General features: G+C 41.2%; 1 protein-coding gene across 2 annotated transcripts in view; it reads left to right on the top strand.

Annotated features, from left to right (window-relative positions):
* Positions 1-27278, top strand: part of EIF2AK3 (eukaryotic translation initiation factor 2 alpha kinase 3) — a 42538-nt gene that overhangs the window by 13532 nt on the left and 1728 nt on the right. Inside the window, exons 1-15 of one of the 2 annotated variants that reach the window (XM_064419016.1) lie at positions 4731-4866; positions 7998-8192; positions 9818-9948; positions 11924-12158; positions 12413-12575; positions 13459-13596; positions 14135-14257; positions 14801-15021; positions 15352-15464; positions 16539-16661; positions 17899-18048; positions 19082-19850; positions 23787-23954; positions 24478-24579; positions 26739-26801. In XM_064419016.1, coding sequence (XP_064275086.1) covers positions 4774-4866; positions 7998-8192; positions 9818-9948; positions 11924-12158; positions 12413-12575; positions 13459-13596; positions 14135-14257; positions 14801-15021; positions 15352-15464; positions 16539-16661; positions 17899-18048; positions 19082-19850; positions 23787-23954; positions 24478-24579; positions 26739-26801 — 2787 coding nt within the window. In that variant the 5' untranslated portion in view covers positions 4731-4773. Of the gene's footprint in view, positions 1-4730; positions 4867-7997; positions 8193-9817; positions 9949-11923; positions 12159-12412; positions 12576-13458; positions 13597-14134; positions 14258-14800; positions 15022-15351; positions 15465-16538; positions 16662-17898; positions 18049-19081; positions 19851-23786; positions 23955-24477; positions 24580-26738; positions 26802-27278 lie in introns of those variants that run through there. The other variant, XM_064419015.1, reaches the window with a different exon arrangement.

Genomic DNA, 27278 nt, shown 5'->3' with positions numbered 1-27278 from the left:
AGAATCCAAGTGTTAACCCTGCACTTCCAAGGTCATCACTAAACCACATCCTGAGTGGCACATCCGCAAGGCTTTTACATCTCCCCAGGGATGGTAACTCCACCACTGCCCTGGGCAGTGTGTTCCAATGCTTGACCATCCTTTCAGTGAAGAAGGTTTTCCTTACAGCCAATCTAAACCTTCCCTGATGGAACTTTTAGCTCATTCCTTCTTGTCCTGTTGCTTGTTTCTTGGGAAAAGAGATTGACTCCTCTCACCTGGCTAAAACTTCTATTCAGGTGGTTGTAGGGAGTGTTAAGGTCTTCCCTGAGCCTCCTTTTTTTTCTAGGCTAACTAACTACAGTTCCTTCAGCCATATCTTGCAAATCTTGTGCTCTGGACCCTTCACCTCCTGCGCCTAGATAAGGGCAGGAAGAATGCTTGTCATTCAGTTGCATATGGCCCACTGCACGTTCTGTATTGGCTGTTTAGCAGTTCTGGTGTTTACAAATACTAAAATGGATCAACTCTAGTACCTCAACAAATACCAGTTTCAGGTAATGGATAACTTAGATAGTTGGAATTCAGCTGCCCAATACAGAAAAAGTAATTTATTCTGCCCTAGAGCCTTTTTTAGCTTTCAGGCTGCATCTTTATCTTTATAAAGAAGGGTCCATTTTGAGGGTTAAGCGTTTAGACAGTTTAGCAAATCATTCCTCTAGCAGCACAGCCACTGACATCTCATTTCCTAATTTCTTCTGGACTTTGTGCTCCATAAGGAGGTAACTATTCATCTTTGTCAGACTCGCTGCATGTTTCATGCACTCTTTCTTTGCATCCTTGAAAGAGGAGACTGTGATTTGCCATGTTCTGTCCTCCTCCTGTATCAGGCTCTTTTCCTGTAGGAGTTCCTCTGTGACTTAGTTTCTCACATGGACTCTGTGTCCTTATCTGCAAAACCATCTTGTGTATGCAGGTCCAAAGGAAGAAACACACAGGGTCCAGCAGAGGTCAGTTTAAATCCTGGTCTCCTTAAGTGCCACAAGAAGCTTCTGCTATTGCCCCTGCATGGATGCCAGGTGCCCACCAAAGCCACTCTGTCACGTCCCTCCTCAGCTGAACAGGGGAGAGAAAAATCTGTTGAAAAGGCTCATGGGTCAAGATAAGGGCAGGGAGAGATCATTCACCAGGCACCATCACAGACAAAGCAAACTTGACACAAGGAAACCAGTTTTATTACCAATAAAACCAGAGTAGGAAAAGGAGAAATAAAACCAAATCTGAAGAACACCTTCCCCCGCCCCTCCTTTCTTCCCAGGCTTAACTTCACCCTGATTTTCTCTCCCTCCACCCAGAGTGGTGCAGGGGGATGGGGTGTGGAGGCTGCATAAGTTCATCACACGTGGTTTCTGCCACTTCCTCCTCCTCAGGGGAGAACCCCTCACACTCTTCCCCTGCTCCAGTTTGTGGTAGCCCCCACTACCAAAGCCTTGCCTTGCAAACCAAATACAAGTACCAGCTTTGCCATGGTGGCTGATGAACTGTGTAGGGGCTGTTTCTGGAAAGGCAAGGCTTTGGGTAATTTCTTTTGCACTAATCCACTCCCTTAGGTGCTGTTAGTTTCAAGGAGCTCAGTGATGGGCTCGGTAGCAGCAGCACTGGTTTGTCTCAGAAAGCACTGCTCTTAAGTTTCAGAAGACTTGCAGTCTTATTAATAAAACTTGCCATGTAAAAGAGGGGGATGGAATAATGTCAAAATAAAGTCTTTCTTAAAGCACTGTGCAGTTGGGTTTTTTATTATTATTAAGGAGAACAGTTTTTAAAAGTCTGTTACCATGGCAGCAGAGCAGGCTGGCATCTCTGTATCTCAAAACCCCAAGTCTTGTTTGACTGTGATTAAAGTAAGGGTGGTATTTCACTTTGCTTGTCTTCAGAGGAAGGGTCTGTGTGATTGCACAGCAAACAGTGTTGGGTTCCTTATCTCTTTTGAAGCTGGGGTGGTCTAGTTAGCACAGTGCATTTCCTCAGATTTCCTTTATGGCCCTTCAGGGGAGGGCAGAGCAGGAATAATTCTTTTAAGGCCAAACTCAAGCTGAACAAGGTAGCGTGCCCCTGACGTTGGAGAGGAGAGTGTAAGTCTCAAGCTGCTGTGCTGCTGTCATCTGTTGCTTTTTACTCTGTGTAAAAAAGACAGTTTTGTTGGGACCCTGGTGCTTACACCTGATCAGATTTTAAGATCTGAAGTGTAGAATCATGACAGAGATACCAGCTCTAGTCTTTTATTAAAGTTGTCGGGAGGATGTTGCAGGTGTTACTTTGAAGAGAGAGAAGAAAGGAGTTTTGAAATGAGTTCTCTAGTACTCATCCAGGCACAGGGTTCATCACTTCACACACTCATCATACAGAAAATACAAGCCCACGAAAGTTGAATTTATTACTCTTTTCCATGTATTCATGAAAAATGAAATAGAAACTACCAGCTTGTGGAGTATGTGGGATGATGGAAGGAGAAGACAGACAGTAATAGATATAAACTCGTGTCATAAGGTACTTAATGCAGGTAGGAGTCAGGGACTAGGTCTGGTCACTTAATAGATGCTGTGAGCTGTTGCTGGGTGAGCTGTACAGCCTGATGGTAAAAATCAGCCTGAACTTTGAGAAACATCTCTGCTCACTGTTGCTGTGCAGACCTGGTGTGCTCTTTCAGGCTGTCACAGCCCAGCTGAGATGAAACCTATTTCCATGGCTTCTCTGATGTGCCGCCCTGGCACTGGCTGGCTCTCACCTCTGCAGGGGAGGAAGGCCACCTAGCCCCACCTCTGTAAACAGCTCAATAAAATACTGATTATCTGATGTGCAGATGCAGCCTTTCTCACGGTCCTGGGCTCAGAGATGGTTTGGGCATGTTCAGTGCTTAACAGGCACAGCAGGTGCTCAGGACAGGTATGCACTTCATAAACAAGTGTAGTGCTGAGATCAGAAGTAATGGTTCTCACAAGGAAAAATTCTCTAGACAAACAACAGCCTGTTGGTATTTCCTGCCTCAGCTTCCTCGTTGCCCTTGAACATGTCTTAGGTTGTTTTACTGATCTAAATCATGGACTTCCTTTCACAGTCAATTTTCTTTTTCCTGGCTGCTTGAACAGTCCGTGTTTTGAAGAATACTTTGCTCTTTTACCAGTGCTTTAGGCAGTGGAATAGCTCAACTTTTTCAAAAGATTGTGCTTGTGTCTGGGTCTTTGTTCTCCTAAGGAAGTGGGGATGTTGTGGACATTGCAGAACTTCGAAGACTCTGGGTGGCCCCTTCATCCCAGTGAGCTGCTGTTTGATTAGGGTTTGCCTGTTAGTAAGAGTACACTGTCATCCTTGTAGTGCCCTGTGCTTCAGGATTTCTGCAGGTAGCTGGAGGCAAAACAGATGAATCAGCATCCTGAAATCTAAGGTGAAGAGGAGAAACAACCTCTTCTATTGGAATAGTCATAAGGCTGTGGCTCTGTGCAGATAACCTTCCTGCATGCTTAGCAAAAAAAGAGCAGACAATTAATCAGTTCCAGACCAGCCCAAACTAGGGACATCCCAAAAACTGTGTGTGTATATGTATATCTGTGTGTGTCTATATCACCTGAAAAATCTGTAAACAATTACAGTAAGAATACCTGTGTTAACTGTCTATGGGTTTGTGGTTTTAATTTGTTTGTTTGTTTTTTTAATGTGGAGCGTACCAGCTTCCTTTCACTTTCCCAGATTTCTTTGTGCAGACTCTTGTTTCTACCCTCCTGAATAAAGCTGCCATATGTGACTTTCAATATGATGCCTAGATTAATTTTAAAGAGGCTTAAAAGACATAGTTCTCAGTGAGAAGTAGTTTTCTTAAGACCATGCCTGATGTCGGCTTTGATCTTGTTTGTTACAGTGATCCTACTGTAGGGATAATCATAGAGGGGGGAAAAAACTGGTACCCTTATCACTTAAGATCATGTAGGTTGGTCTTAGTTAATTAGTAATCGGAATGAAGCTCTTGGAGCTTATAGTAACAGTGAGATTTGAAAACTACAAGCAGAAGTGTTAGAAAAACATAAAGACATCAAATCCTATTTTAAGGAAAATATTTCACTTGTGCGTGGTTATTTCCTTGGAGTTAGTAGATAGTCCAGCCCATCTGTAAACAATAATATTGACTGTTTTGGCACCAGACTTGGCTCAGATGTGTCTGCACGTGAGCAGGCTTGATTTTTGTTTCAGACGATAAAGAACGTTAGGAAGGGGGTAGAATGTCACGCTTGCTGTTAAACAGCTCCTGGGAGCTTTAGTACTTCAGCTTGTTTTGATCTCTGTTTACACAATTTCTCCTTTTCTTTCTTTTTCTCTTCCCTGCACCGCTGTAAATCAGCGGCTCCCTGCACGGACCAACCTGCCGTGGCACCACGGTGCCCTCCTTTCCAGTAAAAGAGTCTAGACAGCAAATTCCCTGGAAGCGTGTGCCATTCCGGATCGTTATGCCTTTTTGCTTTTTTGTGGAGGCTTTTTAGAAACTGCATTACCTCACCCGTCGGCCTGGAGATTGCGCAGCCCGCGCCGCTGATAGGGCTGCAGAGCCCCGCGCGGAGCCAATGGAGAACTTGGGCTGCAAACTCTTAATGAGCAAAAGAGCAGCGGCTCGGTTCGGGCTCCCCAGTTAATGTGGGGGCTTTTTTTAAGTGTTACTTCTGAAAGACGAGCCACTTAACAATTATGTGCCATATTGCTGACCGGTGAAGCTGAACAAATAGCTATTTACATTGACAGATCAGAGGAATGTGTAAGTGCATCGTGGTAACCTACATTTTCTGTGCCAAGAGATTTGCAGCTGACTGCCTGGGTGACTCACTCCTTGGATTAGGAGATGAGGTAATGCTTTTGAGATACAGGGTGATGTCATTCCTTTACCTGAGCTGCATGCCGATGCTAGTTGCTAGTACTTTCAAGGAAAGTCCCTTTTTTGCCTCTCGGGTACTAGAGAATGAGCTGGATAATTCAGATGGTTGTTGTTATTAATGTCCTTCCAAAGCCTCTGGCTGAACTGCTCTTTTGAAAACGGGTGTCACCACAAGTGGCCACAAATGCCTTTTGTTACACGTGTATGTGGGCACCTGCAAGTGGCGCATTTGCATACCTGTCCCATTCTTCAAATAAAGCTATTTTGTTGAAAGAAGATCTTCATGGTTATCAGGTACTACCTCTTGTCAGCACTGTGTCATGTAATCCACTTATAAATAGTCATCTTAAAAGAAGGTGATTTTTTTCCCCTGTTCTTTTTCTGTAGTGAAATAACTCATTTGTGAATGTAAATAACCCGAATGTCTCACTTGCACTTAGGGTCAGATTAACCTTATCCACTCCTACTCTGGCATTGTCCTTCACTGCAACAGCTCTTCCTGCTGCCCTGCTCCCTTTCCTGGTGTGTTCACGGACAGCAGCTGTGACTTTTCTCAGCTTTTCCCTCCCAGTGTCACCCAGGACGTGCTGCTCCTGTGGCTGCCCTCAGGGTTGGGAGCAAGGACAGGTGATCAGCAGAGCTGACCAACAGTGTCAGCTTTCCTCTGCAGTTTGTGGGGACCGAGGTTTAACACTCGAGCAGGCAGAGAGCCACTGTCAGGGCATGTTCAAAGCCATAACCTGATTTGATCCATATTTTGGGAGTATACAGGTGTGTGCTGCTGAGTCAGCTTCGTGCATCTTGGAAATTTGGGCGTGGTTCCTAGAAGTGGCCAATGTGTGTGTGTTGTTTGCCGGTGGAAAATTTCCTACTCGGGCCCTGGAGTGAGCTTTGGGACAGGGGAGGCACTTAAGGTGACATGTGTCACAGAGCTTGCAGTTACCCACAGAGTCTTCCTTGCTCAGCAGCAATTCCTGGGCAGTTTACAGCCCTGTCTCCATTCTTCACAACCCATGGAATGGTCTCCAGCCCCTGGAGCAGAGTATCTCATACTGGCTGGGCTTTCAGACTACTTGCATGTGTATGGATCATGTGCAGATCCATTCAGAGGATTTGTTAATGCAAAGTAACAGCTGCACAGGCTAAAAGTTGTCATCAGAATTATTATGGGCTTCTGAAAGAATATATTGCAGAAACATTTTGTGGCATTACTCCTCTGTGTTGAATGTTTTAACAAGGTATTTCCACCACAGTTACAGCTGCAATTTTGGCACTGGCATTTTGGTTTTAAAAATGTGTTTTCCAAATCTTCTCAGTCTCTTGTTTCTCAAGACCACAAGATTGCTCTTGAATATGAATGTTTATATAAACCTTGTTTGCTTTATTTGTCCACCAATCAGGTGATCTCTACAAATGACATGTCCCACTCCCCACTGGAATATTTCCTTTTTTGTTGGTTTATTTCTGTGTATGTGTATAGGGCTGTGTGTGTTTATTTTTCCTCCCCAGTAGTAGGCCATAATGCAACATTTATATGTCGAATGCAATGTCTTTTCCAGGACATTTAGCCTTTATTGCCATAAGGTAAATATCTGAGAGGGAAAGAACACACCTAGTTTTGCTCTGTAAGAGCTTCACAGCTATCTCAGGAGCTTATTTTTATCATCTCTTCAATTACAAATTGTGCTCCTGAGAGCAGTTTTTATTTCAATTGTCTGTCATCATGAGGCTTTTCAAAGCTTCAAAGCATTGGTGTTGCATCCTTTAGGGATCTTAAATACCAGCAGTGTGGGGTAACTCACCTGAATTTTCTCTTTAAATGAGGTGTGTTGATCTGTATGAGGAGATACTAGTTGTGACATGCACACATCTTCAACATCTGTCTTTCCCTCCCTGTTCAGGTGAATCCCAACTTTGCTTAATGATGTTTTCTCGACTCTGACCCAGTTAGAGGAATAAAAATTCCATGTTACATGGAATTTGAATCATACAGACAGAATATGTGGTTTCAGATCCTCACAGTAGCTCCAGAAATAACAAGATGAAACCTTCTGCATCTTTTGTAGCACTTGGTAATACACATCTGTGCCTTGGAGTCTGAGCAGGAATATTTTTTTCCAAGTGACTAATACACATGTACCAGGAGCAGTCTTGAATTCCTAATGTGTCAAGTATCCAAATTTAATGTAATTATGTTGTAGGATGCTGCCCAAATGGACAGAGGTTCTGAAAAAGCAGTAAAGCCTCCTCTGTTAATCCATATCCTCAGAAGCTAAGATAATGTGGATTACAGTTTCTCAGTTCTTGATGGGCACAGCCACTGTGGCTCCACAGCATTAGTTATGGTCCATCATGCTGATAATGAGTTTCTTAATAAGTCCCTTAGTACTCTCTGACAATGACTCATACTTCCGAGCCAGGATCTCCTTGAAAATCTCTGTGTAATGGGTGAAATACTGTATCCCAGTGAAGATTTTTTTCCTTACTTGTGTGTTTAGGGAAAAGCCAGGTAATTTTTAAAGGAACGGTGTGCTTAAAGATAAGAAATTCCGAGGAGAAGTCAGATTTAACTGTCTGAAATGTGAGTTCTGATCTCAGTGATCATTGCTCTCTCTGCTTTACTGCAAGTTGGATATTCTGAAATAGACATTAATTGTGAAACCAGCCTCAGTTGTACTTTCAAAATTACTCTATTTTGAAACTATCACAAATAATCTGCAAAACTTTGCACTTTAACCAGTGCCTGTCTCTTGGAGAATGCTTCAACCCACATCATATTTTCTGCAGTTTTGGATGAAACCTGTCAACTCATCGAGCTTTCAAATGTTTTGAAGAAGTGTCACACACTGAACTGTTTTTTAACTAAGAATAGTGAAATATGGATTTGATTTGAGTGCCTGAAAGTTTTCTGTCTTCAGTACAACTTTGAAAAATAGGACGCTGAGATAGAAAACCAGTAGGACTGTGAGACACAAAACCATTAGGACTCTGGAGCATAACACACTCAACTTGCTTATACAGCATTTCTTTTGCCATATGTGGTCTGTGTGCTTTGATAAAATTATTGTTAAATCATAGCTAACCTTGAATTCAATTATTTCAGGTGTTTGGAAACAAGATGATTATCCCTTCCTTGGATGGGGACCTCTTCCAGTGGGATCGGGATCGCGAGAGCATGGAAGCCGTTCCTTTCACGGTTGAATCTCTTCTGGAGTCATCCTACAAGTTCGGCGAGGACGTTGTCTTAGTTGGGGGAAAGTCTTTGACCACCTATGGGCTGAGCTCCTATTCAGGGAAGGTAAGAGCCTGAAAAGGTGTTTTGTGTCCATGTGTTTCGAGCTCTGCCTTGCAAACAGGTAACTCCTGAGGTTTAAACTGTGGGCAGCTCAAGAGTTAAAATGCAGGGCACAAAAGGGCAGAAGCTGAGCCTTGTGGGCTGCAGTAGGTGGCGTGGTGCTGGAATCTCCTCCTGCCTGGGAGCTCCTGCTCTGCCCCCTGTGCTGGCTCTAGCCTTTGTCTCACCTTTGCTAAACCAGCAGAGCACTGCTCACTTTTTACTGGATTAGTTTTGTGCTGGGTTAGCTGTAGCAGGGGATTGGGGAGTGCCAGAGCCAGCACAAGGGAAGGGACAGGGGCTTTGTCACCAGAGCATAGTGAGAGAATAAGAGGGATAACCCCTTTCTGTGGAAGCAGTTCAGCTTTATCATCTGGCTCTGTTTGAAGGAGACTTTGCAGTTCAGCTCACTGTGTATCAATTAATGCTTTAGGTGACACCTTTTTAAAAACTAATTTCGGATTTTTAAAACTACTGAGAACAGAAAAAATTCAAGATATGCAAAAGTTAAGGACTTTTAGCTGTTGTCAGTGTGCTTACTAGCAGAAGAAGTTCTTCTATTTTAAAGTCATATTTAAAAGTTAAGTTGAATGTCAGATGTCATTGAAGTGCTTGTAAATACTTTGTGTAGTGAAGAACAGACATTTGATAATTCAGAAGCATTGCATTTTAAAACAAGTTAAAAATAGATGCAGTTAAAAAAATGAAAGTTCCCAGTGTTTGTTTTCAACAATATCAGGGTGATTTTTTGGTGGTTCTTTTTTTTTCATTTTCACCATGCATTTTAATGTGGATCACTTCTGTGGTGTGGTGTGGAATCATCACTAATGATAAAAAGCACAGATCCCAAACCAGAGTTCATGGAATCCTTTTAGTTTTCTCACTGGTAGCAGAGGGCTCTGTGCACCACCAGGCTCCTCCTCCAGTGCTCAGAAGAGGAAATTTTCATTTCTGTTTTGATTCCTGGCTTGTGCTCAGCAAAGCTGCCTCTTAGAGGAAATAGTGCCTGACTCTTCCTTCCTAAGAGCTTGGGCAGTTTCATCTCTCTGGCATTGCCCATATAATGCAAGTTCTGTTGGAGATTGAGACTGTTGGAAACTGTGACTATGAAAGTTCATTAAGGTTTTCTTTTCCTTTTGATAACTGACAAGGCAAAGGGGGAAGGCTTTGTGGCATTTTATATAAATCAATAGTAGTTCATTTGAAGCTGATAGAGTTATGCTGAGATAAATATGACATGAAAGCAGAATTATGCTGTGGGTCTTGCAGGAATGTTCTTTTGATGTCCATAGAAATAGTGGAGAAAAGAGAGCTCAAATTTCTTTTTGTTAGAAGTACATGCAAAATATAGTCAAATGGTAGTCAAAATACCACAGGCTGTAAACTTCCTATAATCCTTTGAAAGTTTTTGTTCTGAAAAGCTGTTATCTCTTAAGCCAGGCTTTTCACCATCCCTCCAGCCGAACATCTAAAGTCACGGTGTTCCAAATTGCCTGCCAGCCAAGAGCAGGCTGTAAGGATTGTTAGCTTTGAATATGGCTGTTGACATTTGTTTTGAAGTTGCAATGTGAGCCTGCCTTGTCCCTCAGGTGAAGTACATCTGCTCAGCCGTGGGCTGCCGCCGCTGGGACGATGAGGAGAGCGAGCAGGAGGAGACGCTGCTGCTGCACCGCACCCAGAAAACCGTCCGGGCTGTGGGGCCACGCAGCGGCAATGAGAAGTGAGTCTGAGCTGCTCAGGAGCAGTCTGTGGAGGTGGTGGGGCAGAAAAGATGGGAATCAGATCACATTGCTTCCTTCATCCTTGCTCACCTCTGTCGCAGTACAGCACGAAATGAACGACAATCACACTCTGAGATGTTTAAGGCCAAAAAGAGTGTGTTTATTTTTCGACTCTGATATTTATAGAATTCCAAAGGTGACCATGGATTGGAGGATGAAATTGCCACCTCTCCAGCCACACTGGTCAAACCAGCAGTCCATTAATTCTCTCTTCCTCCAGAAAGGAATGCAAAACAATCATTATTTACATGAAAAGTGTGTGAAAAACATTACAAAAATGTGAACATCAGAAGGCTTAGAAGAACTTTAGAAGAACAGGGCGACACACCTCAGAAGAGTTTGTCACTGATGTACTGCACAGGGCAAATGTCACTATAACATTTGTTCTAACTGCTGCTTTTGTACAAGAGGAGACAGTTTAAAAGTCTTCTTATAATTTACTCCCTTTAAGGTTCTTTACCTACTAATGGTAACTGTCTCTGAGGAGAGAGGTTATACATGATGTCTTTAGTTTTCATTTTAAGTTGATATTTTAAACCATTCTTAAATTCATGTTGTTCATTCCATAATGTAGGTGGTTTGTTGTTTCCAAGCTGTAGAAACTGATTCAATCTGTAATTTTTCTAACGCTCTGATACTGAAGTTTTAATACATCAAGATTTCTGTAAAATTACAGACGCGCATTTTCTGGAAAAAACCCACTTCAGAAAACACAGATTTTAAAAGATGGGTTCTGTACATAGATACAAGTAACTGCCCAGCAACATAGTGGAGAATCAGTCATTCCGTGTTCCCTTGCTCCCTCTTCTGTTTGCAGCAGGATGTGACAAGTTGTGAATTTGTAGCCTATCAGAGAGAACCTAATGAGAACTCAGTAGCAGATCAGATGTCTGAGAGGATAAATCTTGGTTTCTGTGTTTCTTGGAGACACATATTAGCCAGGAGAGGTATGTCAAAACCATATATTTAGTCTTTGTGTCACAGAATCCTCTGTCTTTGTGGTGAGAAACAGAGGTGCTTTCCTGGTGACAGGGAATGGGTAAGAAACATCTGGGGTTTTAATCCAGAGGAAAAAAAGTAATGTCTTCAGTAAATCGACTGAGTGTTTAAAATATGCCAAACTTTTACCATAAGGGTGTAAATTCTTTAAATAGCCAGTTTGGGCTCCTAGTGGTTTCCAGACTGGTAAGAAGCTTTAGGTGCCCAAATACTCTGTTCAAGAAATATTTACCCCTTCATGCTCTCCAAACATGCCATGTTTTTCCCATCTGAATCTTTGTAGGTTTACAAGAATTGAAGAGTTTTTTTGCTGTGCAAGAAAACTGTGCTCCTTACACATTATACATTTGTCTTTTCTTGGTGTTAACCTATGGGACATGAGTAGTCCTGGTTTCATGAAGTACTTGCCAAGGGATCTGTGTTAGGTTGTATGTGGGGTTAAACAAAAAAATCATAGTCCCTTTTCCAGTTTGAAAAATCTTATGTTTCCAGTTAAATCCACTTAATTAGTGAAGAGGAAAATGGCTTGTTAAAATACCACTTCCTCACAGCTTTGTACTTACTGCTTTCATCAGCTATGGAATGTTTTCTTTACTAGGCAGACCCAGCTCTAGTACTTGATGGTTTTAATTTCCCCCTTCATACACTAAAGCCTTAGTGCCATTGGCCCTACTTTACCATTTTTCTCAGTTCACTCATCAAATGTTGGACAACATTTCTCAGCTTGTTTGATTTGTATTCTGGATTAGCACTCCCCTCCTGGTACAGTTTTGTTCATTTGATAGTCTGAGAGTTGACTGTGAAAATATGGGCCAAATACAGGTAATTCAGTGTAGAAATCTTCTGCACAGAGGACTTGGGACTTCCTTGGAATATAAAAGCTGTTTCTATAAAGGTTTTCTCTTTTTCTTTGAGGTGGAATTTCAGTGTTGGTCACTTTGAGCTGCGCTATGTCCCAGATATTGAAACTAGAGCAGGATACATTGAGAGCAGTTTTAAATCAACTATGAACAAAGAAGAAACAAAAATTATTTCAGACGTGGATGAGCAGGAAGCTATGATGAAAGACACAGTGATAAAGGTCTCTGTGGCTGACTGGAAGGTGATGGCTTTTAACAGACGAGGAGGACATCTGGAATGGGAATACCAGGTAGGGGGAAAGACAGAATATTAAATATCACAAAAGTAGATGTTTTGAAGATGTCTTTCATCTTTGGTTTCAGGCACTGTCTTTGTAAAGGAGCACACATCTGCTTGTAATTTTTTAACTGAAGTTCTGACTTTGAGCTGCTGCATCTGTTACAAAAATTTAAACAAGAAATTTAAGCACTTTGTTTTTTATTATTCTTATTTAATAGCTCATTAATACTACATTCATTTTCCAATTACCTCTCTCCTCTTCAGTTTTGCACTCCAATTGCTTCTGCATGGCTGCTTAAGGATGGCAAAGTAATTCCAATCAGTCTGTTTGATGACACGAGTTACACAACAAATAACGAGGTACTGGAAGATGAAGAAGATCTTGTGGAAGCTGCCAGAGGGGCCACAGAATCCAGTGTCTATTTGGGTGAGACACCACCTGCAGCATTTTCTGTAGTAAACATTATTCATTTCTCTATTGAGGTTGTAGTAAAGCAAATCTTTTTGTACCGGTGGATTTCAAACCCATAAATCTTTTCCATTTTGATTCTGAAATGTTCATAGCTTTATAGTCTTAGTACACTGGAGATGACTAAAAATCTTGAAACTACAGAAGACAGGTAGACAGCTAATGAAGCAGTCTTATTGCCCATTAATTTGTACACTGATTGCAGTAACATACTGTGAAGAAAATTCAGATAAGATTTTGCATGGCTTAGTTTTCATCCAGCTGTCAGGATCCATTGGATGTGGTTTGGGACAATTTGAAATAGAGTGGCTGGAGAGCCTCCTCCTCAGCTGTCTGTCTCTGGGAGGTAAATGTGCTTTAGTTTCCTAAGACTTGGTTTGCCTTAAGCCTTTTTCTCTAAGTCTTTGCATCTTGTAGCTTTCCAGTTAATGGTTAGAATAACACATAAAGAATAACACTAGGAAGAAGACAGATCATTGCAGCCTTCCTGGTAATGGCTGTTTTGTGCAGCATTTACAAGGGTAGGAAGTTAGAATGAGGTCTTACTGCTGCAAATCCCAGACTCCTTTACAGCTCTTAAAAATTGCTGGCATTTTCCTGTATCACCAGCTTCGCAGCAGTAAAAATGAGATGTTCTGAAATCTTGCTTTCCTAGAACAGAGGGAAGATATTACTTGAATTCTGACCAGCTTACCAGTCAGAGTCAGGATCTCAGGTTCTCAGAATAAGCAGAAATATTTTTTAAAATGTTGTTAACCATGTGTTTTGACTAGGCAGTTTTATTCCAGGAGTGAAGAGAACCAAATCTAAAGACTAATACATTTCCTTGTTTGTTACTTAGGTATGTTCAGGGGCCAGTTGTATCTTCAGTCATCAGTCAGAATTTTTGAGAAATTCCCAACCAACCCAAAGGCTCTGGAATCCAGGAATGATAATGCAATTATTCCTCTTCCCAAAATCAAATGGAAACCTTTAATCCGTAAGTGACAATTCAGAGTTTAATGTAGTATCTTAGCTCAAAAAAGACAGGGCATCTTTCTGGTTTCCAATATGTTTCAGACTAGACTGATGTTTCCAACTGTAAACTACTTCAGGAATATCTCTGTGCTGTCTTAAGTGGTTTTTTTTCTAATTAAATGTTTAACATCTGTTTTCTTTTACTATGGATTTGACAGAGTCTTTGTTAGTAATTAAATATTGGGTCTTCTTAATCAATTTTTTCAACAAAAAGAGGAAGAATTTTTTGCAGTGATGTCAATATGAGTGACTTGACTTGTCCAGGGGGAGAATTATTAAGTAACTGTTACCTTAAACTAACTTTCTTAATGTTTCCTTCTATAAAATTTACTTCTCATTACCTGATTCAAGAGGCATTTTGTAACATTATGAAATTGGAGTTCTCTTTAAATTAATGTGAGAACAGAATTTTACAAACAATTGACATTTTATATACTCTTTAGAATGAGCAGTCTGTACTTGAAATAAAGCTCAGAGAATTTTGTCTTTTCTGTGCTTAGAGTCTCCTTCCAGGACTCCAGTGCTGGTGGGCTCTGATGAGTTTGATAAGTGTCTCAGCAATGACAAGTATTCTCATGAGGAGTACAGCAATGGAGCACTGTCAGTTCTGCAGTACCCATATGGTAGGTGAAGTTCCAGACATAGAAGTGGTTCAAATACCCACGTTTTATTATCTGAGAATTTCAATAAATGTCCATTTGTTAGACCTTAAATATGTGTCTTTTTTAAAATATTTAATGAATTAGGAAATTATTGCCCAAACTAGGATTTCCAGATTGCAATGTAGGTACAATTAGTGCCACGTAAAGCACAACACAGTGCCAGGAATTGCCACTGAAGAGCTGTTGTGTGTGCTGCTGTTGCCACTGAGAGTTGTTTGGAGTGGAAAAATCTTGGGAATTACTTTTTTTTCAGATTTTACTGACAGTGCTGGAGACTCAGGATAGTTGTCACAAGTTTCCCATATGGAAGATACTCTGGTTTAAAGCTAGAGAGACCTAGTTGCTGTCCACAACCTTAATTAAATGAATTTGCTTATTTAAAATCATGAGGCATAGAAATAAAACCACACCATATCTGTTGAGGAGACCTCTAATGAGAAGGCAGAGTTGTTTTGTAGGTACCTGCAGGTAAATCTGTGTTCTTTTTGTGTGTTTTATACACAGATAATGGTTATTACTTACCCTACTACAAGAGGGAGAGAAACAAGCGCAGCAACCAGATCACGGTTCGATTTTTCGACGACACGAATTACAAGAACATTCGCAAAAAGGATCCTGTTCTTCTGCTCCACTGGTGGAAGGAGATTGTTGGCACCATTTTATTTTGCATCGTGGCCACCACCTTCATTGTGCGCAAACTCTTCCACCCCCACCCTTACAGCAGAGTGAGTATTTTTTTCAGAATCCCAAATACTGAAGGAATTCTTTTAGCCGTTTCTTTCAGTTTGGACTCTGCAATGAGTAATATTAATAAGTTAATAACTAATGAGATAACAAAATCAAAAGCCTAAATTTATTGTTTAATCTGTGTGTGAAGGCTGCCAGCTGCCACATACAATTTGCTTAACTGCTTCAGCAAGCAGATTAGACTGCTTCTGACGTGTCTGGAGATATTTATTTAATGCCATATCTAGGGTACAAACCAATCTCGGGCACTCAAGGAGTTGATTTTGTTTGTTTGTTTGTTTTGTTCTTGTTTTGGAAATCCTTGTTAGCTGCGGAAGGAGTCTGAAACACAGTGTCAGACTGATTGTAAGTATGAGCCCACTTGTGGAGACATTAAAGACAACAGCTGGAGTGATGCCAAGAACTCTGGATATGTGTCAAGGTGAGGTCTGTTCAACACAACATAAACAGGGTGTTTAATCAGTGTGGCTACTAATGCTGTCTGGAGATAGAAAGAGTAGGTGTTCACCTGTTCTTACCTAGGAACTCCCAGTCCTCTGACTTCCCAGGATAATCAGCAACTGGCACAAAGGACTCTGTGACCCCATTACTCATGGGAGATTGCAGTTATGATTAGTCTCAGAAATTCCAGAGAGTCAACAGGTTACATGTGGTCAGAAGTATTGCTCTCATACTTCTTGCTGATAAGCAAAATGGGAGATTGATCCTTGTAGGTCTTAATCAGTGTCTACTCCATCTGTTCCTGTGTTTATGGTGCAAGGCAGAGAAAGGCAGTTGCAGATGGAAGCAGATGACATCTTATATACCCTGCAGAATAAACAGTCTATACTTGAAATAAAATCTTTATTGGTTTTCCAAAGGAGTTGGTTAAGACAAAAGGCTTAATAGGGGCATGCCATTATGCTCTAGAGCAAATGTGACCATTTCCTGTACATTTGTAACTCAATGAAAGTAAAGACTGGAGTGTTTGAAATGAGGAGAAGAAAAGCAGTGATGTATATGAACAGTGATGTTTTGGATGGGATGTTGTGCTGGTTTTGCATTAATTGATTTGTGGTGAGGAGGGAAAAATCCCAGGACTAGAAGGACTAGTTGCAGAAACAGTTATTTGGGGTAGGGTTAAAGGCAAATGATGATTTAGAAAATACTCAGCTATAGAAACATGGGCTGTAAACTCAGGATCCAGTAGGCATGCAATCTGGTATTCTGAAAAACCTCTCCAGTTTGTCCAGTGCATGCAGAATGGGTTCTGCTGGCCTGTGATAGGCTTTGCATAAATACATATTTAGCAACTGTCCATTTCATAGATAGGGCATTGCTCACAGTGTGTGAGCAGGGGACAAAAAAAAAAAGAAATTCTGCACATGTTTTGCCTGTACAAAACTACTTCAGTTGTGGTCATAAATTACTTTATTTTTCTATCTGTACTAATGCATTTTTCTCCTCTATCCTCCTTCCCTTCTTCTGTCCCTTCCACATACCCCTCTCTTCCCAGATATCTGACAGATTTTGAACCAATCCAGTGTCTGGGTCGTGGAGGTTTTGGAGTGGTTTTTGAAGCCAGAAATAAAGTAGATGACTGCAACTATGCCATCAAGAGGATCCGATTGCCCAACAGGTAAAGAATGGATGGGTTGGGACACAGAATAATGAATGAGTGGTGGGATCCCATCCTACAGAGAACCATCTGCTCCTGAGCTGATTTCCCAGATATTTCATTAGGGTGAATGACATACTTTTTAATGGGGGCTGTCTAAGTTTTGGCACAGAGAATGTGGCATATGCAGTCCCAGCAGAGCTGACCTGCTTGGCTCAAACACTTGCATCACAGATCCCTTTGTGGGGATGCTGCTCCACAGGGATTTCCTTGGTGAATGGAGCCTTTGCTAGCAGGACCAGTTACTGTAGTGCTGTTAATGTGCTTCTCTCCTTCCTCTCCTTCCTCTCCTCCTCCTTACCTTTCCTACTCCACCTTCTCTTTTTTTTTTCTCTCCCCTCACCTCCTTTTCTGACTCCTTTTGCCCACTTTTTTCATTTTCTGGTCCCACAACCCCTACCTTTTCTCTCAGTCATAGGTGGTCAAGCCATGCTGCTGGATTACCCTACCCAGAGCTTGCAGCACTTCCTTTTAGTGGGAGATGGGAGACACTGCTGCTGCAAATCTCAAGTTAGAACAGCAAGAGGGAGGGGGTAAAGCTATGAAATCTAGAATTACTATTCTTTTGAATGTGTTAAATAAGCGTAACTATTTAAGATTAAAGGTTTTGTTCAGAAACTTAAGGTAGCCTAGATTCTTGTTTTCCAAGAATATTCAAAGCCATTAAATAAAACCACCAGACTTTATTTGATCCAGTTACAGTCTTATGAAGAGAGATAAATTCCTTCAATAAAATAGGAGGCTGCCTGCTTTCCTGTCCACAGAACAGAAATAGTCCTTATGCAACCTCCTTACCTATTGCCAATTAAAAAACAAATACTAAGGTATTTCTGTCTGTCTTGTGTGTCAGTGTCTTCTGCATCCCTGTAGAATATTGCTGTTTAAAATATTTTTTTCTGTCCTTGAGAACAGTTAAGAGGAAGATGAATTTCTTCTTATTTTTTCTGTCTGTAATTATCCTGTGAAAAGGGAACACTGAATATTGAGCCATTGTGAGCACATTCTACTCCTCCACACTTCTAAGCTAAAGGAGTTACTCTGGGGAATTTAAGACATATTTTTGTTTTGATGTGAAAAGCAATGCTATTGGCCTGGTGTCTACTGGGGCAGCTTTGATTAAATTCCTTTGCAGAAATTTTTGTGCTGTGCTGTTGCTTCTTGTGACCATGTCTCTTTTTCTCCTCACCCCAAACCGTAGGGAGCTGGCTCGTGAGAAGGTGATGAGGGAAGTCAAGGCTCTGGCTAAGCTCGAGCACCCGGGGATTGTTCGGTATTTCAATGCGTGGCTGGAAGCTCCCCCTGAGAGATGGCAGGAAAAGATGGATGAGCAGTGGTTAAAAGATGAAAGGTAACTCATGGGGCTCTTTTTAACAATTGAATTTGAGATTGTATGTCAAGAGAACTAGAAAAACTGGTTGAGGATCCAGGAAGATGGAGAGACTGTCTAGGAAGAGAGGTGGTTGTTAATTTAGCCTGACAACTTTTCAGTTGAACAGATACAAATATATCACACTTCTGCATAAAGTTCTTAATTTATGGGTCCTCTCTTGTGTTAAGGTCCTTCTTTCAGCTTAGGAAACATTGCATGGTTCTTAATTGAACTTGTGTAGCTGAACCTTGCTGTGATTGGAAGGTTGGAGCATTGCTGCTGTGATTCAATTGCAAACTTTGGCATCTGTGCCTTCTTTGTTCCTTTCTACTGCTTTCTTCCTCTTCAGTGTCTTGAGTTAGATGGACCTGATACAGTACTCCAATAATTCATTTAATTTATTTCACTAGAAATATGAGGGATAATCAGACTGAGGATTTGTGAAGCTTGGTAGAAGTAGGTTAAAAATGGGAAATTAGATGAAGGAGTTAGAGAACGTGAAGAGAGAGGAAAAAGTGGGTGTATGTTGACATTTATAGAATGAGGCCTAATACAAGATTGCTGGGTGGTTTCATAATAACATCTTAACACGCCTCACAAATTTTAGAATACAGGGACCTTTATATTTCAGGCATCAAATTAACATTTCACAGCTGTAATTCTTCCAAGGCACTTTAAATAGTCCTTGCAGTGCATGTTCCAAAGGGGTGGATTTTTTCAAACTGTAGATGAGCCTGATTGCACATTAGGAATCCAGGCAGTAGAGCTTGTTAAATATTCCTTTATCAACACTTTGGTCTCAATGAGAAAACATTATCCTTGCTAAGACACAGATGCTAAATCCTGGTTATTGGTGATTCCCACACTTGGGTAGTCACTCCTTGTTGCAGTATGACACATGTGTCAGGGGTAGCAGTTGTTAAAATGTGGGCTTTCAGAAGTGCATTTCTAGTGAAATTATTGGAATCTGCTACAATTTCTCTAGTATTGATCTCTCAACTTTGTCTTCCAGCACTGATTGGCCTCTCAGTTCTCCCAGCCCAATGGATGTCCCATCATTTAAGATCACAACAGAGCCATTTTCTACAAAGGAACACATTGAAGTTACTGCAGCTTCTTCGGAGAGGGTGAGGTCTGTGGGGATACCCTGTGGTCAGTCAGATTCATCTGGAAGCCAGTTTTCCCCTCTGGAATTCTCTGACACAGACAACAGGGACTTGCAGCACTCAGAAGATCCACTGTTAAACCTTCAGGACAGTGTCCTTACAGGCTGTGATGTAGAAGACAGTACTATCAACAGTAATGAGCTCGGACACTCCATGGAAATTTGTTCTTCAGCTGTTCCTGTTGTACATCTGAAGGAAGGGACCTCCTCCTCTATTGTGTTTGAGGATTCTGGCTGTGGAAATGCCTCCAGTAAGGAAGATAAAGTTGATGTTTCACACAATGAGAGTCCTTCTGAGGATAAAGGCAAAACTACAAAGGAATCTGATAACAAGAAATCTGCTTCAGGAAGTCCCCTCTCTGTTTCTCCTCCAAGGCCAACGAGTTTAAGCCTGGACCTTTCTAAAAACACTGCAGAAAAAGTCAAGCCCACCTCTCCAAAGGTGTATCTGTACATCCAGATGCAGCTGTGCCGGAAAGAGAACCTTAAAGACTGGATGAGCAGAAGATGCACCATAGAGGAGAGGGAAAGGACAGAGTGTCTGCAGATCTTTCTGCAGATTGCTGAAGCTGTTGACTTTCTGCACAGCAAAGGATTAATGCACAGGGATCTCAAGGTTTGTATCCATAGGTTGCTCTATGTGGGAGGAATGTGGCACTGCAGGCAAAGCCTGCCAAAATAGCTGACTCCTCTCAGTGACCTCAGCATGGGTGTTAAAAAAGCTGAATTAATTTCTGTACAATAATCTGGAGGTGCAGTGCTCCAGGAAATAAATATTCATCACTTGTTACTGCAATTAAAGTCTTTCTTACAGCAAGACTTCTTGTACCTGGCACAGATCAGTGGCATTTGTCCTGTGGTATTTTTAATTCATGTTCTTTGTACAGGGTTGTTCAGTGCTGAGCTGTATGACAAAGCTATTTTGGATCCTGTTCTACTATTTCAAGTGAAGCAGATAATTGGCAGTGTGGAGCTTGCAGTTGGACTTATCTTAAAAGTCTTTTCCAACCTAAATAATTCTGTTATTCTAATTCTGGTATTTTCCTTCTTTCTATAGCAATACAGCCTAAAATGATCAGTGTTACTCTTGGTTAGAGAAAGTAAAAATTAAGCAGTACTTCTCTGGGATTGAAATGTAAACTGTTCTGGAGCAGAATTATGAGCCAATGCCAGCTATCACAATGAAGTTTTCTGAAGGACTCACAGCATTTTTAATGTCTTACAGCATCCAGACAGTGAGGACTGGGAAAGGTGGTTTGCACCTCTGGTGTTTAGTGTAACTGAAGTCAGGAGTAACTTGTACATTTTCTTTCATTTTATATGTGATCCTCCTGTGCTAGTGCCTGATTTTGCTGCAACTTAAAGCACTGGAACTGTCAGTATGTGTTACTAAATAAATAAATGTAATTGATGAGCCCAGCCAGAGTTAGTTTTATTAGGTTTAGGTCTGAGAAATTGATCCCTTTTGCCAAATGTGGACAGTTCTGTTTCTCTTTGCTAGTTTGAGGAGGCATTAGTAGCCTGCCTCAGTGGGGTAATTACTGAAATGATTGTGGCTTCTCAGATGGTAATTTGGCATCAGCAGAAGCAAAAGATAAAAAATACCATGTCAGATGTGGCAGTAAAAGGAGGTTCAAATTAAATAATCCTCAAAGGATATGTCAGAGTTAGAAAAACTCGTGAGCCCTTCCAAGTATTTTCTTTTCCCATCAGCATTAGGCAATTACCTTGAACCAGTTATCTGACAAATCTTTAGTGCTTGAGAAACTGACCATAAAAGTAATTAAACCCCTGTACTAATACATTGCTAGACATGTTAATTAATAACCTTTCTTAACAATACTGTCAGGTGTAGCCCTCTGCAGTCTTCACTGAGCTCAATGTTCAGTAAACCTTACCTAGATCTTCACTTAAAAATGTATTAGTCTTAATCAGGTGTGGAGTATTTTGTTGGAACATCTTAAAAGTTCAGTGCTGGCAGCAGTTTGAACAAGAGATTTAATTTTGTTTACTTGGTATAACCACGTTGGAAACCATCTCCCTGGATGAACACCTTCCTCCTTCAGGAAACTTTCTATGCTTGTATAGATGTTATTCTTGGATCCCAGAGTTTATCTGTCTGTTATGTGTTAATTTGGTCAAAACAACAGCCGGTTGATTTAATTATTTTCTATACTTTTCAGAAGCTCCTAGGAAGAGATCTCATCTAATTTTGTAATTTGTCCAAGAGGTTGGTCATGCAGCCCTGAGTTGGTGCCAGCACTAACAACTGAATAACTGCAAAGTTGCTTTGGCTTGGCTGCAGGCAGAGCTCAGTGATAGCAGAGGCCAGTTCTTGCTCCCAACAAAAGCTGGTAGATCTGTGTGAAAATAAATTTCTATATGGGCATATTAAAATTTCCAATAATTAATCTAAATATTTAAATTAACAACGCACATTAAAAATGCATTAATTAGGCTCCTGCTAATCAGGGATACTGCAGTGACAAGATGGTAGGAATTTATGTGGGCAAATGAAGGTCAAAGTTCAAATTCTTTTGAAGAAAATGAAGTGCAGAAACAAAAGTCTGCCTGTCAAGTGAATTTACTGTTATTCCTAGGATAAGCTGTCGGTCATGCTTGGCAGCTCAAAAGAAATTATCAGTTTCACAGAACTGCAAGAACAGGCTTGGATACATTTGCAGCATTAATTGAATTAAACAGAGTATTCCAGATGTGTGAGAAGCTTATTCATGTGGAAAAATGAGAATACTTTTTCTAACTGAGGAATATGGAGAGAAATTTCTTTGTGCAGGTGGCAAGATAACTAAACTAGAGGGTGGTTATATTTGATTGTACTCTGCTGATGATTTAAATCAAAACTGTGTGCTTCTGCCTTAGGCTTTTTCTTCTCCCAAATGTGGTCTTGATGGTTTCTTTTTGCTGGTATTTTGCAATAGCAGAGAGTCCATTCCCCGTATTTGTAGAAAGTATGTGCAAGGCTGTTCAGAGGCAGTCTGTGTCCAGCCAGAGAGGTATTAAAATAAACTTTCTGTTACAAGGAGTTTTTCCCCAGGAAGCAAGACAAATCTTGCCTTGTATGTTCGTTGGAGGAGAAAGGAGATAAGGCAATGGGATACAAACTCTTAATGGAGATGTTTATTCCTTGAGCATTAAAATACTGATATCAAGGCTTCTGCCTCTGTGGGTGTGCACTGAGGGGTGGGTGCTCTGCAAATGCTTCAGCCAGAGCCTGAAGACACTGTGGGTTTACAGGGCAGTGGCTTTTGTGCCCTGAAGGGACTGTGACTCCAAAGGGCTGGACACCCATTACAGGGAAATACAGTGATACAGGGATAAGAGCTGGCTCAGGACGCAGAGGCAGGATGTGGGCACTGTGGAACTGTTTCTCTAGTGCTTCCCTCAGAGCTGGCCATTGCCTAAAAAAAGAAACCAACAACCAAGAAGAAGAATCCTTTTCTCTGTCATGTTTCTTGTGCATACAATGGGTTTGTCTTTAACTGAGGAAGTCAGATGGACTTTGAAACACAGTCCTTTATCTTGTGGGAAAATATTGCCTTCTATCTGTCTGCCTGCTGCTGTTGCAGGGTTTATGTCAGCAGAGCACAGACCATGTTCTCCCAGCCTCAAGGGCCCAGGAGCTCTGAGAGGAGCTTGCCCAGCACCACCTGCCTCTTCACAGCTTTCCCTGTACAGCATCCTGCTGCTTCCTTCCCCTTGCAGGATCAGTCTGTTCTTCCCCCCAAACTCTGTGTCTGTATTTGTAACCCAGCTGGAGTGGTTATATTTCAAGGGAATAATCATTCTTTTGGTGCGTGCTGTTCTATCAGCCAGGAAGCAAATTTCTTGAAAAACTCTCTTGGATGTGCACCATTGGCCAAGGGACAGCTCTGTTCCAGTCTCTTTTATCAATAGGCTAAGCCAAGGATTGGAGGTGTGTGGCAAACAAGCTAAAGGAGAGTTAAGCCAGATCATCACTGTTGCTGCCTTTATGAATTGCAAAGTTCTTAAGTTTCTATCAAAAGTAAACTTTTAATTCTGTTATGCAAACAGCTGTTCCCACATTAAACTGCACAGTTGCACTGAAAATCAGCCCTTGTTCCCACTGTATCTGTAATTTAACACTGAGATGATGTGCTGTGTGCTGGTTAGTAATACAGCAAATTACTTTAGCACTTGGGGATTAAAATACACAAGCCCAGGAGAGGGCACTGCAGCATGTGGTGTCAAAGTGTCATGTGGGCTGGGTAACTTTCCTGTGCTGTTCCCAGCAGTGTTGACTCTGTGTGTGTTCCTCAGCAGAGCTGTGTGCTGCTGGCAAACTCTGCTGATTGACAAGAAATGAGCAGTCTGAGCTTCAGGAAAAGACAGTGGTTAATGCAGGAGTAATTCCTTTTACTGAATAGTTACAGTTCTTTACTGCTATTCTTCAGCACTTTTATGAGTGTTTTTAACCTTGACAGCTTCTGAGTTAGAACCAAGTGCTATAACCACTGAAATACAGTCACTTTTTTACTTACTTTCTTTTCTTTTCACCTCTTTGTTTTCTCAGCCTTCCAATATATTTTTCACAATGGATGACGTAGTAAAGGTTGGGGATTTTGGACTGGTGACTGCTATGGACCAAGATGAGGAGGAGGAATCAGTTCTGACCCCAATGCCAGCTTATGCCAGGCACACAGGACAAGTAGGGACCAAACTCTACATGAGCCCGGAACAGGTTTGTGCTCTCTTCTCCAATGCTGTGCTTGGCAGTGCCTGGAAGAGCCCTGAATTTTTGGGAGCTCTAAGATCAGGCATTCCTATTAAACCATTTGCAATCACATCACTTAAACTCTTTCTCATCAAAATAGAGTTTTGACCTAAATTGAATTCCAAAATTAATATTTAAATGTATATATTTGTTATAGCAAAAACAGTGGCCAGTTATTCAGACTGAATGTGCTCATTTGTCTTGTTTTTAATGCAGTATAGGAAGGTAACTGTAAAAGATTCCACTTAATTGAGGAAAAAGACACTCTTGTGCATGAGGTTAAATACAGTGAAACATTTTGCTTTCTGCACAGAGGAGCTGAGGATCAGGACCTTGCTCCCTGGTGCTCATTGCTGAAGTTCACCAACAGAACTTCCAGCTCTGCACAGGGCTGGTGACTTGCACAGGTGAACTTGCAAGGGTGCTGTTTACTTTGTAGATAATTGCAGGCAGCAGCTTGATTGCCCTGACCCTGACTTTGCCTTCTCAGATCTGTGGCAACACCTATTCGCACAAGGTGGATATCTTCTCCCTGGGACTGATTCTCTTTGAGCTGCTCTACCCCTTCAGCACACAGATGGAGAGGGTCAAGGTACGTGTGGTGGTGGGTTATCTTCAGTTTGAGCATTTGTTTGAAACAGCTATTTGCTTGGTGAAACACTGGCAAGAGGTTCCTGTCCTGTTTTCTTTGGAGAAAAGCCTTGCAGCTAGGAGCACAGCTTCTTTATCAGCCTTGTACAGACCCCCTGAATCACTGAAAATAAACTGCAGTCTTCCTAATGTGTGTGGTTGAATTGAGGCTTTAATTTCTTGACAAAGCTCTGTTGTGAAGCCAAGTAAGAGAAACTATTGAACTACAATATCCAAGAGCTCAAGCAATAAATATAGCTTGTGACTTTAAGCCTACCAGCTTGGTTTTCATTCAAGAATTGGAACCATGCTGTGCATTTTGATTATTTCTTCCTTCTTTTGCAACTGCAGTGCTTTTTCACCCAGAGCACTTGGTGAAAAATGACTGTTCCTTTTCCTATAGTGAGTCTTAGCTGTGAGTTTCATTCAGCTTCAAGCATAATCTTCCCATAACTGCTGACATTCATTGCAGCAGATGTGAATTTGGGATGTTTGATGGTGCATTATAGCTCTTGCTTGCTGTTAAAATGTGAGATCCATCTTGCTCAGGAGCAAGTTCATGGAGAACAGGGGCTACAGCCAGAAAGGTCTCTCCTCTGTGACAACCAGTGACCTGTTTAGGAAAGAAAGAGTCATTAAAACTTGTATTTATTATTTGAATTTGCTTGGGGGTGTTACATTCTCAGGTGAAGATGGAGTGGGTTTAGCAGAGAGAACAGCAGCCTGACCAAGTGCTTCATCTGTTGCATTCTCTTGATTAAGATACTCTGGCTTTTCATGGCACAAAGAGTACAGTCTAGAGGATGAATTGGTGTTTAATTTGAACCTCTGGCACTGAAATCAGTTTCAATTTCTCTAAATCAGTTTTACTGAAATAAAATACCTGGGAAAGAGCCATCCTGGATTCTCAGATCTCTTGCAGCAGTGATTACAGGCTTTACCTTTCCAGTTTCTTTCCTAAGAAGAGAAGCAAAGCAAGTAATCAGAATGAAACCTAAATTCCATCTAATTTGAATTTTTACTTGAAGAGAGTGTTAAAAGAGTGCCTTGACTTTCCAGGATTTTCACTGTCATTTCACTCTTCTTGCTAGAAAGAAACCCCTGCCCTTTCATTGCTGGGTTCTAGAGTTTGGCTACTTCAGGAGTTATTTCTGAGTTGTTACACTGAGGTTTTCATTGGCATCAGCCAAGCATTAGCACTGCTTGCTGAAGCAAAACATGCTTTGCCTGACCAAGTAACCCAGCAAATTCTAGGAATTTGTGACAACTGGCTGGAAAAATCCTCAGAGGTGGAGCGTGAGAGCTGCCTCTGTCTCAAGCTGTGAGCAGTTAGTCAGTAGCAGTGCAATTTATTTCCAAGTGACATGCTATAAAACAGATCACTAAATGCAGACTGAACTGACAGAAAAGGAGAAAAGTTTTCTGAAGCATTTTAATGTCATCAAACTCAGTTTTCTTGAACGGGAGTTTGGCTGTTGCCCGTCACTACTTACTGGTCACTTTATACTTCCAATGGAGTAATAGTGAAATGAATTTTGATTTAACTTCAGAACTCTTGTATTTTGTGCTCAAACTTCTGTAAAAAGAGATCCTTCCAAGAAAATTGAAATGCTAAATACTGAACATGGGAAAAACACTGTCACTAGATGGAGCCAGTGGTCTTTGTATGAAAGGAGCACAGACATACCCAACACAACTGCTTTCCACACTGCTGATAAATCTTCTCATTCCTCCTTAAATGTTAAACAAAGACAGGTGCTTACATTGGTAATGCAGAGACAAGCCTTTCATGTGTCTTAATAGTGGTGTAGGCCAGTTATGGGCGGTGCACAGATTTGTTGATTTTGTTCAGCTAAAGTGAGAAAGTACAAGTTCATGTATCTGACTGATTTAAAACTGCAGAGATCACAATTCTTGTAGAACAACTGCTCCTGTTGCAGGCTCAGTGCCTAGGGAAGCAGCAACTCACCAATTCACTAAAGCAGCACTTTAAAACAAAGGGTTTTCTTTCCAGCAGGCTGATGTCTTTGCATGATTTGCATATTTTTGAAGTACATAGGATGATATTACTAAGGAATGATATTTTGGAAAAGTTACATGTCGTTGTTCATGTTTTTGCAGACCTTAAGTGATGTTCGAAATTTGAAGTTTCCACCATTGTTCACTCAGAAATATGCACAAGAGGTATGTACAGCTGATGCTATTAATTATAGCCTTTTCATTAATAATTGTAGCTTTTTTCCTTTGCTTTCCAATTGCTTTGCAGGTAAAAATGGAGAAACCAGGTTGCTTTCATGTTATTAAGATGCATTTCTCTATCCCAGTACTTCTCTACATTTCAAAGCTATAACATTGCAATAATGGGCACGATGACACTTCTGTCACAGTTTTCCTCCAGGAATACATTTTTACCTGGCTTCCCTTTGTCACTTACAAGTCATTCATTTCACATACATCCTGTCATGATTTCCTGCAACAAATCCATATTCCCAAAGAGAAAGTGCAAGACTTGAGACAGGTAAAGGAGAGGCTCTAGGTAGCACCATGGCTGTATGGGATCCCCTCCAGAACTGCACCTCCCAAGAGGGAAATCACATGAGCAAATTGTGCTGTGTTCTCATTAGTCAGGTCTGTAAAGTGATGTGGTTGTAGCTAAAGAGG

The sequence above is a fragment of the Passer domesticus genome, chromosome 4 (genome assembly GCF_036417665.1).
Source record: "Passer domesticus isolate bPasDom1 chromosome 4, bPasDom1.hap1, whole genome shotgun sequence".
In the NCBI taxonomy this organism is placed as follows: domain Eukaryota; kingdom Metazoa; phylum Chordata; class Aves; order Passeriformes; family Passeridae; genus Passer; species Passer domesticus.
The sequence above is the reverse complement of the archived record's forward strand: the minus strand, read 5'-3'. Positions and strand labels throughout refer to the sequence as shown.